Source organism: Penicilliopsis zonata (assembly GCF_001890105.1).
Source record: "Penicilliopsis zonata CBS 506.65 unplaced genomic scaffold ASPZOscaffold_13, whole genome shotgun sequence".
NCBI classification, from domain to species: Eukaryota; Fungi; Ascomycota; class Eurotiomycetes; order Eurotiales; family Aspergillaceae; genus Penicilliopsis; species Penicilliopsis zonata.
In genome coordinates, this window is record NW_019208922.1 from 496,521 (window position 1) to 511,458 (window position 14,938).

At 52.2% G+C, this 14,938-nt stretch overlaps 6 protein-coding genes across 6 annotated transcripts; 3 read left to right on the forward strand and 3 right to left on the reverse strand.

The window, feature by feature from the left end:
* Positions 1 to 348: 348 nt before the first annotated feature.
* On the reverse strand, positions 349 to 3,539 carry ASPZODRAFT_71386 (hypothetical protein; the record flags this gene model as incomplete). The annotated part of the gene is made up of 4 exons (XM_022729744.1): positions 349 to 2,449; positions 2,521 to 2,876; positions 2,932 to 3,043; positions 3,121 to 3,539. 4 exons carry the CDS (start codon positions 3,537 to 3,539, stop codon positions 349 to 351), a joined length of 2,988 nt encoding a protein of 995 aa, XP_022579214.1.
* Positions 3,540 to 4,422: 883 nt separating this feature from the next.
* Positions 4,423 to 5,608, reverse strand: ASPZODRAFT_134800 (hypothetical protein). The gene is made up of 2 exons (XM_022723636.1): positions 5,062 to 5,608; positions 4,423 to 4,979 (listed from the first exon to the last, which is right to left on the reverse strand). Exons 1-2 carry the CDS (start codon positions 5,493 to 5,495, stop codon positions 4,637 to 4,639), a joined length of 777 nt encoding a protein of 258 aa, XP_022579215.1. The 5' UTR covers positions 5,496 to 5,608; the 3' UTR covers positions 4,423 to 4,636.
* Positions 5,609 to 5,744: 136 nt separating this feature from the next.
* Positions 5,745 to 8,451, forward strand: ASPZODRAFT_134801 (hypothetical protein). The gene has a single exon (XM_022723637.1). The coding sequence runs from the start codon at positions 5,894 to 5,896 to the stop codon at positions 8,363 to 8,365; it is 2,472 nt and encodes an 823-aa protein (XP_022579216.1). The 5' UTR covers positions 5,745 to 5,893; the 3' UTR covers positions 8,366 to 8,451.
* Positions 8,452 to 8,640: 189 nt separating this feature from the next.
* Positions 8,641 to 10,529, forward strand: ASPZODRAFT_70893 (hypothetical protein; the record flags this gene model as incomplete). Its single annotated transcript, XM_022729706.1, has 4 exons — positions 8,641 to 8,720; positions 8,800 to 8,918; positions 8,985 to 9,019; positions 9,072 to 10,529. 4 exons carry the CDS (start codon positions 8,641 to 8,643, stop codon positions 10,527 to 10,529), a joined length of 1,692 nt encoding a protein of 563 aa, XP_022579217.1.
* Positions 10,530 to 10,644: 115 nt separating this feature from the next.
* Positions 10,645 to 13,129, reverse strand: ASPZODRAFT_134803 (hypothetical protein). Its single transcript, XM_022723638.1, has 9 exons — positions 12,800 to 13,129; positions 12,630 to 12,709; positions 12,419 to 12,568; positions 12,187 to 12,208; positions 12,073 to 12,125; positions 11,828 to 11,992; positions 11,563 to 11,771; positions 10,931 to 11,507; positions 10,645 to 10,867 (listed from the first exon to the last, which is right to left on the reverse strand). The coding sequence occupies exons 1-9, from the start codon at positions 13,008 to 13,010 to the stop codon at positions 10,844 to 10,846; spliced, it is 1,491 nt and encodes a 496-aa protein (XP_022579218.1). The 5' UTR covers positions 13,011 to 13,129; the 3' UTR covers positions 10,645 to 10,843.
* A 480-nt stretch (positions 13,130 to 13,609) lies between these two features.
* ASPZODRAFT_71277 (hypothetical protein) lies at positions 13,610 to 14,643 on the forward strand (the record flags this gene model as incomplete). The annotated part of the gene is made up of 2 exons (XM_022729733.1): positions 13,610 to 14,397; positions 14,466 to 14,643. 2 exons carry the CDS (start codon positions 13,610 to 13,612, stop codon positions 14,641 to 14,643), a joined length of 966 nt encoding a protein of 321 aa, XP_022579219.1.
* Between the last annotated feature and the right edge of the window lie 295 nt (positions 14,644 to 14,938).

Here is a 14,938-nt window from a genome sequence, read left to right on the forward strand (position 1 = left end):
CATACTTAGTGCCTATTCTATTTTCCCAGAGAAAAAAAAAAGACAGAGAATAATAAATCAAGATCATAGAAGAGAAAATGCAGTTCCTGGTGTGTACAGGCTATAATAGCTATTGAAGAGAGATTCGCTGGGATGGAGAGCAGGTAGAGAAGCAAAGACTTTAGGACTCTGTAGATGGTCTATAAGACCTCTTTTCAGAGAGAATCATAAGAGCGTAAATTCTTTCTGGTGTGTATCACTGATTCACCACGCATGCAAAGAGGCTAGATCTAGATACCTTGTCTAGGATGGTGGTGATGATGCAGGTTGTGTACGATGTAGATAACATATCGAAACCAAGCCTGCTGATTATCGGCGATTGAAGAATGGTGTTTGGTGTGACATGGATAGTAACGAGTCGGCCCGCTGGAAGACGTCCCCCTCGAAGAATTTGTCGCTATAGGCGCTTGCCGGCGTGGAAGGAACAGTGGCTTGAGCTGCGGGTCCAAGAGCAGCACTAAGCGGAGTCGCAGGAAGAGGAACAGAAGGCGAATTGGTATGATAGGAGTGCGTACTTGAGGAGAGGGCAGATGTTGACGCCGAAATATGATGTTGAGAGTGGGGGACTTGTAGAGGGGGTCCGTACAGAGGAGCTGGTGGATGGTTGGTAACCATGTCGGCAAGGAAAGACCAAGGGGACGCTTCGATCATCCGACCGGCTTCTCGACTGGCTTTTTGCACTGGCCGCAGGATAATGATAATATCAGAAGGCAGGAGTTGCATACTTCTGACTTCCCGCATGTCTGTGACCAGGTCGACAAATGACTGCATGAACGTCTTGCACAATTGCCAAAATTCGCGCTGGTTTCGCATGCCGCCGCCAGGCTCCTTGACCTTCATGTTAGACAGACGGAGGCCAAGGGCCTCTGAGACCTCTAAGCATACGCGACACCGACGGATGAGATTATTCCATAGCATCTGAATACCTTCCGACTCTCGCGCATGCTCGGCTACTTCAAGACATCGAACGAACTGACGACGAGCCAATGGCAACGCCTGAAGGGCAGCAGTGTACGCTGAAGTGAGCTGGTGGAAGATCTTCTCGAAAATTCGTTCTTCCTCGATCTCGTCTAACCCGGTCAACGGGTTAATACGTGGAACGACCGTCGTAGGCATGGGCGGAAAGGATTCTCCGGATCTAGGTGTAGCAAGCGAAGGAGGGGCAGAGGTGTTTAGGTAGTTGGACCTACTGCTGGACCGACTGCGTGTGCCGTAGGTGAGTGGAACAGAAAAGCCGGGCGAACTGACTGTTGATTGGTAAGTAGGTATTGAAGGTAACGGTAATGGTGGTGCTGCTACTGCTGTAGACTGCGTATGATGGATTGTGGTATCACTTCGGAAACGTCGCATGGGGACAAACTGATCTCTTGTCGGTGTCACTGTTGATCCTGCCAGTCGTTCGAGATCAGGCGGTTCCTTGATGATCTCTGATATTGGCGGATTTTCTGTCGATGTCCGCTTGCAAACCTCGGCCAAAGGCCCCAGGTTTGCACAAGAATTCCGCAGTTCGACCAGGCTGCTGTATATCATGAGCATCAAAGAGCGTACATATCGCGAGTCACCATTTGTCACGATCTTCTCCAGACTATTACGGAGTTGTGTGCTAACGTGTATGTATGCCATGACGCAAGTTTCGCATTCTCGCTTGACCGCTTCATTCAGCACTCTTGCCGAGTCTGGTTCATCAGATTGAGCACTCTCGGCTGACTCGAGGGCCTCGTTCAGTCGGTCCACATGAGTGGAGGCATTGTAAAAAACGATCTCCAAGCTGTTTCGCCGGGGCTCATCCCGTCGAATCACGTTGATCAAAGTCGAGACATGGAAATGGGTCTGGGAAAGCGCGAACAGGATCCCCTTTGCGCATTCCATCAATGGTTCCTTCATGTCTACTTCATTTTTATGCTCAGGCAGACTGGACATGCGGTTCACGAAGCCATCCTTTGGACGTCTGCGTTCTCTGGGGCTGCTTGGACTGGGAGAGCTGCTGCCACTAGCTGCATTGGATGGTCTGATCCTCAGAGTTGAATTGTGACTGAGGCCCCGTAGATGACTGTTTCTGTAAGGCCTCATCTCGTCCAAGGTCCCAAGGTCGGTGTTTTTTCTCGTTATAACGCCCATGCGCTTGCTGCGTGCGGCGATGGATGCTTGGATGATCCCTTCACTGTTACTCCGATTGCGTTCGTTGAATCCAGGATGAGGGGCGATTCCGGGGCGTTGCAGCACACCGCTTTGGAGAGTGCTTTGCCCCGAGGCGATGCGATAGTGGGATCTCGTAGGAATCGGGGGTGGTCTTGAGAAAGACGGTGACCTGGAATCCGAAGCCCCATCACCCGTGCTTGGGATCACGGGAAAGCGACTGTTGACACCGCGTTTGACAGGTTTGGGTGTATCTAAAACTGTCTCGTTGTTACTTTAATGGATAATGTTAACTATGACCTAGAAAAAAGAAGGTTGGATGATGATGATAATGATGATGCATACCTCACGTCACTACCACCACCCTCAGCATCTGGAGTGGATATCAGGTGCCGTGTTTTCAGAAAACGTTTCAATTCTGCAGTGACTGCAACTTCCTTCTCATTGTCTGTCATGGATGATGGTGCGATTTCTGCTTCGGAAGCCTCTAGGACGCGTCGCAAGGGGTAGCGCAAAGGATTACCAGCTACCTTGAGGATTTGAAGTTTGCTCATCTCGGACAGGCCAAAGGGTAAGTCATCAAGGCGATTCTGCATCACCGACAGGACGCGGAGCGATGCCAATTTTTTGATTTCGTCCGGCAACTTGCTGATCTTGTTCCGGCTGAGATCTAGGATCTCCAGTAGAGGCAGCTTGTAGACCTAGACTATGTCAGTCCGCAAGAACAGTGCACCTTGGCAGAAATCCACCACGCACCCCTTTTGGAAACTCGCGAAAATTGTTCGCTCGAATGTTGAGATAGCGGAGATGAGAGCACTCCGCAAAGCGGTACGGAATATGGAATATATGGTTGTTTGATAGTGAGAGCCTTTTCGTCTGTTAGCTCTTGAATTAGGTGTCATCTCCCATGGGGCAGGAGGAAGTGGCGGAGAGAAGATAGTATACCTTTCCACCTCATCTTTGATGATATCCACAACAGGCTCCGGTATGCGAACGACATTGGAATGGCCCAGATCAATGGTCAGTTTTGGCTTGACGACCTCACTGACAGCTTCGCTACCAGCCAACGACCGCTTCGTCTCTTGGATGCCGTTCTCCACGGCTCGACGGGCAAGCTCGACTGTTTCCTCCTGCGAGAGCAACCGCGGACCGGCGTGGTTTTTGCTGTTATTCGGGTTCCCATCGTTCCCCGTGCCGTTGGACTTCTGGCCTGCTTCCTCTTCGTTGGCTGTCATCGTATCGCTGGTCAGGGGAAGGAAACTGCCTAGACCCGAAGGGCGGGAGGCCCCTTCGTCTTCGTCCATTTCGTCGTGGTAAGAACGGGGTGTTCGTATGGTATCCTCTGGCCGTATCGTGGAAAGCATTATCGGTACACTTCGAGCAGTCCACCACTCGAACCAGGAAATCCGAAATCAAACAAAGAATATCACACAGGCGCAACGATATTTGTCAAAGCTATCAACAACTGATCTGTCTGACAGACATGCGACGACGACCGGAACGGTTCATAATCTCGATCGGGAACACATGGACCGGAGTGTAGACGACGCGTCTAACGGGGACTTGGAGACTCTGATCTGGAAGTTTATCGGCGGATAATAAGTTTCAGGGCGAAAGCGACGCGGAAAGGAGCCAGCCAAGAGCTTTGTGACGAGTCAACCGATTTGTCTGACGTGGAGGTTCGGGGGGCTAGTCAGGTTTGTATCAACGGACGATTGACGGTTAAGAAGAGCGTTTGTTCGTTGTCGAACGGTCCTGGTGGAAGGTGTGACAGGATCCTGGTTAGTCTGGGGTTGCAATTCGACAAGAAACACGGAGGAGGTTCGTTTGCGTAAGCCTCGTAGGGCGCAAATCGGAGCCGCGAGAAGGTGCACCACCACCCCTGGAGAGGAAACGAAACAGAATTCAGACAGTAGTACTAGCAGCGCACTGTGCAAGACCAGGCGGATCGGAATTCGCAGCGTAAAAAGCGCGATGCTATGAGATGGATGAAAGACAGCCTGTCTAGGAGTCTGAAGATGGCCAACCAAGTGTTATTTGGGGAAGATCTGAGGGGGTCAGGCGATAAGTCTGATAAGTCTGTCCGATGGGCTGTGATCGGCAACACCTTCTAGGAATTGATGCAAATACTTCCATATTCGTCTAATTCCTTATAGAGAGGTAGAAATCGTGTATCGGAGATTTACTTGCGTTGATGATAGAGATCCTCGCGCAGTCACTATGCTCTACTGTGCTTCCAGACAAAGTCGCCTGTTTCAAGACCAAGAGATCAGTTTTATTCGTCGCTGGGTAACCATCAAACTTGATGACATTTCAAGCCTAGTAAACAAGTTCGATAAATTCGGAAAAGATCCATTCACAGTGATAATATACATTGGCCATTGTTGCCCAAGTGTGGCCGAAGACCACACAATACCGCATCATTAGATAGACAAAACCGGAGGAGAGAGGTGCAGCTAGATCATTGTTGCGATGTCTCCTCCAGTGCACCAGTGTCTTCTTCCTCTGCACCCATCTTCTCGGGAGCGCCTACGAAAGCAGCCATCTTCTGGCTCTGTAAGGCCGCCTCGGACTTGGCCCATGTCTTCCATGTCTCGAACTGCTGGTTCTCGAGCTGCATACCGATTTCCAGACGCGATGGCCCAAACACAGCCCCCGTGGCCTCTGCCTCCTCTGCCGCGACACGGCGTTCGATATCTTCCTGTAACCGGAGTCGATAGAATTCCCGCCGCGCGGTGTCGTACGCGTCGCTCTTGGTCATATCAGGGACGTTGTTCAGGAGCCAGAGCTGCCGTTGAACGACGCTGAACAAAGTAGATCAGCGGGCACTCTTTGATTAAAGAAGAAAAAGAAAAAAAGAAAAAAAAAATTGCAGCTACACCATACCTTTCACCATCGAGACGCTTCCCCGGTTGCTGGAGCCGGCTCCAGTCGTACTTGTCAAAGTCTCTCCCCGTAGTTTCGAGCAGGACGCGAGGTCTCGCCAGTTCCCAAGGATGGTCGCGGAAGAACTCCCTCCGCAATTGGTCTTCTTCGTACTTGATCTCGACGGGTAGAAACATACGGCTGAGCTTCTTCTTGGGTCTGTTCCGCTTCTCCAGGGCCTCAAAGACGACCTGCGGCTTCGACGCGCCTGGGAGCGTCTTCACCCGCTGCTGCACCAGCTGATGTTGTATGGCCGGCTTCCGAACGAGTACCTGTGTAGGAGGAATATCACCGATCACATCCACCCATTCCGGTAGCCGCGAGATCTTGCCTGCCGCTTTCTGCCTGAGCGCCGTCTGGCGGACTCGCAGGGCCGTGAAATTCAATTTGCTCATGGCGGGCCCGGGAAAAACCAGTCGTCTGCACCCCAGACGCACTGAACAGAGTATCGACCGGTAGAACAAATAGTCAGAGCCCCTCGACGTGGCGTTCACAGCACAATGGACACGTTTCGTAGTGAGAAAAGCTCGTCGGACGCGGATGTGGAAAATGAGGATTGGCAATCCGGCGCTCCGATTGGACCGACGCCCACTCCGCCTAAGCGTTCTGCAAACCAAGCCCATAATAATAATTTGATCGCGAGTCTTTGCAGAGCAGCAGCAGCAGCACAGCGCCGACACGCCCTTTTCCGGCCGTGTGGCAGCGATTATCTCCCTGCGAGCCCGCTGTTTCTACTTGTTTACTTGTGGACAGATATGCACTGCTGACCTGATGCCACCATGCCCATCATCTCATGCCTCCTCTTCATCGGTCCCGAAGCGTGTGCAGTCTGCCCTTCAGCTTCGCCCAGCGCCTAGAGCCTGGCAAACCTGCGCAATCCGGATCGATGCATACTCTGGAACGCCTGCCTTTCCATGCGTCCATTCGACGGCTCAGTTCCCGACGTGCCCGCCCGACCGTCACGTCGCTCGCGGAGGTGTTTGTCAATTCCCTGGTAATGGCGAGTTTCTGCCCCGAACATTCTCCCCGCGAACGCCGGATGTCGAGCTTCGCCATGGGCCCTGTGTCAGATGATACGGCGATATGGCGGAGAAGAAGGGTTGCGGGCAATAGGCGAGTGCATTTAGACCAACATCTGACCCATGCTCGCTCCCCATCGGGCTATGCGGGAGCTCAGCCTTCCAGAGTTCGAAAAATGTTCCTCAGCGGGCAATCGCAAGCGATCAAGGAACGAGATCGAGAACATGACATTTATGGCTTCGTGGAAAGGGTATCATATGAGCCCCGGGGCCAGATATTCGACGAGGACATCGACACCAGTCCCTGGCCGGCGGTGCACAGGCCGAACCGAGAGACAATATCGGAGACGCTACACCGGACTAATTACGATATATTGGATGCTAGCGAAACGGAAAAAGAAGCCCCAATCGACGTCCTTTCACCTGACCCCCTCAAGGACGCTGGACTGAAGAAAGAACAACACAAACGGTCATATGCAGGAAAGGTCAGACCAGAAAAGGAGAGACTAAGGGATGCTTCAGAATTGCTGGGTTACACTTTGGGCCCCATGTCTATTCCATGGAAAAGTGCAGTCAAGAGCCTGAAAGATGATCCAGAGAGTTCGCCCAGGCCCAAAGTGCGCTTTCGGTCGGCCAACCCTTCAGTACGAGATGCAGTGGAACTTCCTACGGTGCAAACATTACTAGATGTATTATGGGACGAAAAAGTCTCAAACCAGTACATCTTCAGACTATACAGACAGCTTCCCCCCCCGGGAGTGACAAAACTTTCCAAGCGCTCGCTTGGTGCACTACTTCGACGCTTTGCAAACCCGCCACAGCACCGTCGGGTCGATGCCCGCCGCTTACACGCCCTACTTGAAGACATGGTCACTACCGGACTTCCGGTTTCTCGTTCACTCTGGACATCTGCGATTTACATGTCCGGGCGTGTCGGTGGGAAGGTCACCAAGACTGACTTACGAACGGCCATCGGTATTTGGAACCAAATGGAACGCCTGGCTGGGGTGGAATCTGACGACGTGGTCTTTAATATCTTATTCAACATCGCCGTCAAGGCTGGCCAATACACTGTTGCGGACCGTATACTGGAAGAGATGCGGGATCGGGGTCTTGAATTTTCGAGAGCCGGGAAGGTGTCTCTCATTTTCTACTACGGTGTTTTGGGAGATCTTGATGGCATCAGCCGGGCGTTCGACGAATTCATCGAGTCCGGAGAGATAGTGACCACACCAGTTATGAACTGCCTCATCACTTCCTTCCTCAAAGCAGGCGATACCCAGTCGGCTGAAGAGCTCTACGCTCGCATGATGGACACACATAAGACTGTTCAATCTCCGCCTGGAACTGGAGGCCATCTCGGCATGCACCTCCCCAGCCTGTCATCGAACATGGCCGTGTACCGAAAACGGGCCCGGAAAATGCACCGTTCGTTGAAGTTGTTGGCTGGTTTGCAGGCAGAGTTTCCAGAAAAACACCGCGCCCTTCAAGAAAGTTTGATGACCGGCCCGGATACACGAACCTTCCACATCTTCCTCTCACACCACGCGCACACGTCCGGTAATATCTACAAATTTATGGCGATTCTCGAAGACATGGAGAAAGTCTTTTCGGCACCGCCTCGGGCGTTGGTATATTTGTTTCTTTTTGAAGGGTTCGTTCGACATGGGAACAAGCGGAAGAAACAATGGTCTGCAGACCTCCTCAACGATGTTTGGAAGTCATACCTTCGTGCTTTGCGTGACTCGAAGAGGCGGCAGCTCGACCCATCCCGGCCGGGGGAATTAATATGGGAAAATCCGCTTGCAAGATACCGTGCGGAGACTGGCCCCGATGCTTTCTACATCCCGTTACCTTCCAGCGCAGCTCAGGGAGATAACAACTCGGACCACACTCTTGGGGACACGGATCCCAAAAAATCTGCCAATGATGAGATCCCCGACAATCTCGTAGATGCAGATGAATCTTTTCAGCTGGACGAGATGTTCAACTTGAAGACTCCATCGTCCTTATCGCTTGACTGTGACTCCAAGGAGATCGAACTGCAGGAAAACGGAGTCTTCCTCGGCCGTCGAATGATCGTCACCATTCTCCGTGCCTTTGGTGCCTGCAGCGGTCCCTCAGAGGTTATGGAGGCCTGGCTGAGAATCGAGAAGATCTGGCAGCCGGAATGGCGACGAGCGAACGATGTCCTGGTTGTGCGGGAAGAGCTGGAGAGACAGATGTCAAGGGCTAGCAGAAAATAATAACTGCATACCTGTATATTATAATTGATATAGAAGTTACATATACCACAAATAGACTCAGTTTGAGAATATCATGTATTCTACCCCCTAGGCTCTTACCAGAAAAGGACATATGATGGAGGCCGGTCACGTGATATCGCGTTTTGATCAATGATAGCAGACGCTCTCATCGCGTCCCCGGGGCCGTCAACATTTCTCTGCACTCTGCCTACGGGATCATTCCACATTACGCCGCCACGTCCACTGTATCGAGAGCATGCAGGTACGATGCAGAAATGCTGAGAAGGGAAGCCCAGCATCCCAAGGTGGATATTGATTTTACTCTCCGGCGCGTGTTTGGAAAGCAATCCTTCCGGTAAGCTGGAACTTATAGTAGTCTTGGTAGGAGATTTGATTGATAAGGTGTCGATCTAATTCGGGAATAAAATTGGCAGTCCACTTCAGCGAGAGGTTATTTCAGCCGCTATCGATGGGCATGATGTCTTCTTACAGGCATCAACTTCCTTCGGGAAGAGCTTGTGCTTCCAGCTACCGGCTGTTGTGAGCAATGGAGGTGCGTGGTTAAATTACGAAAGTGGTTGTTTTGGATATATGTGCTCTTTTTAACTCTCTGATCTAGTGACTCTAGTGATAAGTCCATTGCTAGCTCTTATGGTGCGTTTAGTCCTTACGTTTCGCTTGCTGAGTGACTGCTGAACTTGGGTAGACTGATCAGGTCTCCGCGCTTGAAGCAATTGGCGTTGCGGTTGCCACCATCAACTCGACTACCGGATTGCCAGAAAGACGGAAGATCATGGACGATCTGTTCTCTGGCCACCCTAAAACACGTCTCCTCTACGTGACGCCCGAACTCTGTCAGACGGAGGCCTTTCGACGAAATCTACAAATTATCCACTCCCAGGGACAGCTGATTCGCGTTGCCATTGATGAAGCCCACTGTATTAGCGAATGGGGCCATGATTTCCGTCCCGCGTACAAAGAATTGTCCTGGTTTAGACTCATGTTGAAAAATCCTCCAGTCCCCATGAGTGCTTTGACTGCAACCGCTACCCCACGCGTGCGGGCAGATATTATCAAATTGCTAGGTTTCGATACAGGGACTTTGAAAATCTTCAATACGCCTTCCGCCCGGCCGAACATCCACTACGAGGTACGGTATCTCACCGACTTCGCTAGTGATCCTACAATGCCCGAAGACTTCCAGGTCGACGATCTTCTCTCCTGGCTAAAGGCCATCCAGGATAGGCGCATCGCCAGGCTTGGCTCAGACGCTGTCTCCCGTCTTCCACCGATGTCGGGCATCATTTATGTACCGCTCCGTGTCGTCTGCGATCAGCTAGCGGGTGCGCTATCATCGTCCGGGCGAGGTATCCAAGCAGTGGCCTACCATGCTGGACTGTCCACTACCGACAGAAATCGCATTCAGGCTATGTGGACTTCAACCAAGCCGCCTCCCACTCCAGTAGACAGAGGAGGAGGAGAAGGAGAGACGGTGCCTACCGCTTTCTCGATTATTGTGGCGACGAATGCCTTCGGGATGGGAATCGATAACCCGCACGTGCGGTTCGTTGTACACTGGAGTCCTCCCCGCAGCTTCGAAGGCTTAGTGCAGGAATCAGGACGTGCAGGTCGAGACGGCTGCGCCGCCGTATCTCTTGTTTACTACAACACGCAAGAGCGGGACCGAGTTCTCGATCGTCTCGGGAGAGACGCGGAGAACTCGAACAACCGTCCGGGGGGCATCATGAATAACAGCAACTCTCGAAATCGAGAAGATGCAGCCCGTTTGAAGAAGCAAAACCACAAGGCTCGGCTGGAGAGTTTTCAGAAAGTCATCCGCTACTGCGAGACCACGATTCGGTGTAGACACGAGATGATCAAAGAGTACTTTGGCGATTTGGAATTGGAAATGATGGGCTCCCAGGCGGCACCGGTGCCGCAACCCTCAACAACTTTGCGGACCTCTCCTTGCGACTTTGCCTGCGACTTTTGCAAGGAAGGCCGGCAAGCTCTCTCCACACGCAAGAGGAAGATGGTAGCCGAAAGTGCCGTAGAGGATTGGATGGAGCTGAGTATGGTACCTATTATGCGCGCCATGTTCCCTGCGCAATTCCGAGGCGCCGGTTCCATGTACGGTCCCCAGTGCCAAGAGTGTGACTATTGATCCCTTGATGTATTACAATGAAGATAGATAATAGAAGTTTTCACCAAAAATCAATATTCTATGCATCTAAGAACTTTAGACGGGATATATCTATTACCCTCCAAAGAGCTTAAAAGGGCGGATTAATCGTATAACTATTCAAAAGCATGAATGATCAATACTGGTTTTTGCCCCGGAAATCTGCAGAATCTGGAATTTTCAAACAGAAAGTTATTCCTACAAGCCTGGTTATCAATCTCGTATCGTTCCTTTTCCCCCCCCCCTTGTTCATCTCCCGGCACGATTCCTACTGAATGGCTGGTAATGAACTAGGTTTACAGACCCGGCGGGGGTGGGACCTGCGGTGAGGATTAGTACTATACGGTATCATGCAATGTATTCGGAAAATAATCAAGTCTTACTGCGCTGTAGCTACCGCCTGGAGGAGGGGGAGGCGGCGAGCCTGAGCCAGGAGGAGGTGGTGGTGGCGCCTCGCTAGCAGGGGGCGGAGGCGGAGGCGACTGCTGTTGTTGCTGCTGCTGCTGCTCTTGCTGCTGCTGAGCGGCCTGTTGGTAGTACTGGTAGTACGCGACGTAGTTTTGGTAACCACCATAGGCTGCATAGGGATCAGATCCGTAGTATTGGGCGTACTGGGCGCTGTAGTCAGCGGCATTGGTGCCTGCGGCTGCACCAGCTGCACCAGCTGCACCCGAGGCTCCCTGTCCAGATGGACTAGCCGTTGCGGTGGGTGACTGTTGTTGTTGTTGTTGCTGCTGCTGTTGCTGCTGCTGCTGATGGTGGTGGTGACCATAGCCGTAATGGTTATTGTTGTTGTTGTTGTTGTTGCCGCCGTAGTGGTGACGGTCTCCTCGCTGACCGTAACCGCCATAGTTATGCTGAGGAGGGTTCTCCTTGAAACGTTGATACTGCTCTTTGACGTTCGCCAGGAGATCTTCGCAAAGCTCCTTGGCAGCTTGCACATCATCAGGGTTGGGACCACTATCGGCCTAGTCAGCTGCGAACAGAAAAATTGGGCCTAAGGGGGTTGACTGACGCTACATGCAAGAACATAGGCTCTTCGCTTTCTCTGCCAGTAGAAGGCTCTAAGAAACCAGAGCCGCGGCCCTTGATCTGGACCTTGCATCGGGTCTTCTGTTGAATATGCTTGACATATGCGCCTCCTTGTCCGACAACCTGCGCTCTAAGGTTAAAGCCGGGGATTGGCTCGAGTTCGATAGGAATGCGCTCCTCCGGCCATTTGCGCTATGTTTGTCAGTTTACATATTTTCCAGGTAAGACGAGGGAGAGGTCTGCCATACACGGCCAAACTCATCGCGCTCAAACTGTTCGGGCTCCCGACGGCGAAATCGTCGTTCGTCAACAAGATTGGGCAGTTCTTTCTGCATCAGATCATTGATCATCGCAGCAGCCTTGTCGAGCCCTTCCTTGCTTGTACTCGTAACGTGAAGGTAGAGTGGGGGGTTCTGAAAAAGAAATCAATCAACAAGTCAGCCACAATAAGATCATCATGAGAGATAACCAATCTCAAGCCGCTGAAACATACCGCCGCAGTAGCCATAGTCTTGTCAGGATAGTAGTTTCCTCGAGTGGTGACATCTTGAGTGTAAAAGATAAGCTTCCTAATCATATAAAGTTGTAGTATGGAGTGAAGGCGTACCGGCGCCAGTTTCATCTTTAATCTAGAATCAGGCAGCGGAGGTCAGCAGATGCAAAAGAGGGTAATGCTATGGTTTTATTGGGTAAGCTTCAGCCACAATCATAAAACTGAATAAGGACAAAAAAAAGACATCCAAAAAAACAAGGGAACTGGAGTGTGGTATAACCACAACAGGAACTCGCTGTCGAAAGGTTGTTCCTGGAAAATCAGCAGGTACAATAGGAGTAATTACCATTTTCTGAGTAGAGCCCTTTGTCAGTGTATAACGATTGCGCAGATCGTTGATCTCAATATCCTTGATATAGTCGCCATCAGCGATGTAGACTTCGGTGTTCAGTTTCCCATCTGTCGGCGACGAGGCCTTGGGTGCAGGACTCGCAGTCTAAAGAGCACGTTAGCGCACCGCAATCGTGACAAGAGCGAACCACTCGTAGGACACTGACCGAACGAATCGGGGGCACGTCGACATGCTGAATGCCCTTCTTAGCCTGCAACTGAGCATTGATCTTGGCCGCTGCCGCCGCTATACATTCCGCCCATTCCTGTTAGCATAGATTCGAATCCACACCATGAGGGGCACCCGTTTCCCGGGAAAAAAAAAAAAAAAACGCACCAGCTGCGGCGGCGGGATCTGTAGATGTCGACCGTTTTCCAGCATCAGCAGCCGGGCTGCGAGAGTCGCGAAGTGGGCTTCGAGTACGAGTTGTCTCCGACTGTCGCGACGAAGGCGAGCGTGAACGACGGTCAAACCGGGAAGGGCGTCGGGGTTCTGCTTCGGTCTGGTCGAAGCGCGATCGCTTAGTGCGGCGCTCGTCGTCACCCATGATGGAGCCAAGAAGACCTGGAGTGAGGGAGGTGATGGAACGAAGATGAAAAAGAATGCGCTAATCGAAGGAGAGAGCGCTGTTTGATCTCAGTCGAGTCGCTGGATACCGCGCAAGGACAAAGTTGGCGGTTTCTGCAGGGAACGCTAACTAAGCCGTGGTTAGTGTGTTAGTTAGTATGTATTGGTATGGGTCTAGGTGAGTCTGGCTGACTCGGGAGATACCCTGAGTTACCCCAACCGATGCAGAAACTGCGTTGGATGAAGGATCAACTACACGCGAATCTTGACCGTAGCAGCGTCAAGCAGAGTAATAGCAGGGGGCAGATGTATGTCGAAAACCGACCGATCGTCTGTTGGACTGCGTATTGAGGTGGTATACATGTGGTTTGGTTGACGAGCCCGATCTGGACTAGCGGTAAGGTGGTAAACCAGGTAACCATACATACAGGTCATGTGACGCAGGGACCGGCCGGCGCCGAGGTCGGAAGCGGACGAGTCAGAGAGCGAAAGAAAATCATCCAGAAATCGTCGACCGAGCTCTCCGCCCTGTTCAGCGTCTTTGGCCTGCCCATCTGTTTTTCTGCAGGCTTGGGAGAGATGGCTTTCCGGCGTGCCTTGACGCTCAAGGCAGCGTCGTCTCCTTTGCTCTCGACGGCGGTTGTGCCCTCCAGGGCCGCTGCTGCTTGGTTTACCTCTAGCCGGGCTTCGTCCAGCTCGACCTCTGCGCTCGCCTACAAGGCGCTGCATCGCCGTTCGCCTCTGCCGCTGCCCGTGGCTGAATCTTCGCCTCAATGGGATGCTCCGGCAGCCGTGTCGTCCATTCTCTACGAGACGCCCGTTCCTCCTACAAATCCCCCGAAGCGGCACGTCCTGAACTGTCTGGTGCAGAATGAGCCGGGAGTGCTGTCGCGCGTCTCGGGCATTCTTGCCGCCCGTGGGTTCAACATTGACAGCCTGGTCGTCTGCAACACCGAGGTTGAGGACCTCTCTCGCATGACCATCGTCCTTCGCGGCCAGAATGGTGTGGTTGAGCAGGCCCGTCGCCAGCTTGACGATCTCGTTCCCGTCTGGGCCGTGCTCGACTATACCGACTCGGCTCTGGTGCAGCGTGAGCTTCTCCTGGCCAAGGTCAGTCTCCTGGGACCGGAGTTTTTCGAGGAGTTGCTTCAGCATCACCGCGAGATCACCGCTCCCGGAGAGCCTCTCGATGGTCAGAAGGACTCCCAGGCGGCTGGCCCGGAACCCACCGAGTTCCACCCCCGCAAGCTGCCTCCCAGCCAGGCTTTGAGACATAAGCACGAGCATCTCGATGCTATCACCCATCTGACCCACCAATTTGGCGGCAAGGTCCTGGATATCAGCGTCAACAACTGCATCGTCGAAGTGTAAGCTATGGCCCCCATTCAATTCCCTTTACTTCCGCGCGGTTCACGTGGCTAACTGATCCCTACAGTTCCGCCAAGCCTAGCCGTATCGACTCCTTCCTCAAGCTGATCGGCCCCTTCGGTATCCTCGAGTCCACCCGTACAGGCTTGATGGCCCTGCCGCGCTCTCCTCTCGACGAGGCCGGTGAAGAGCTGGAGAAGGAAGCCGCCGATGTGGTCGATGCCAGCACCCTCCCCCCTGGTTAAGATCTCCATTGGACGACTACATAGGAAGATTTCTTCTTCTAGATCGCATTACCTTGCTGGTTGAACTGGAAGAGACATTTTCCCTTGCGGTGTCATCTCTGGTTTTTTTATTCTAATAAAGTTGTCCAAATATCTTCACTGTGTCAGATAGTTGCATGTCTAGTTTGATCATCAATTGCACTTCACCCTACAAATCATTACTTGATGCAGCGATGCGTCGGCGTCTGTTGCCTAATAGCCCATTTGTCAGAAATATACGCTATCTACTAACTACTCCGTACAAGAGAAGGATCTT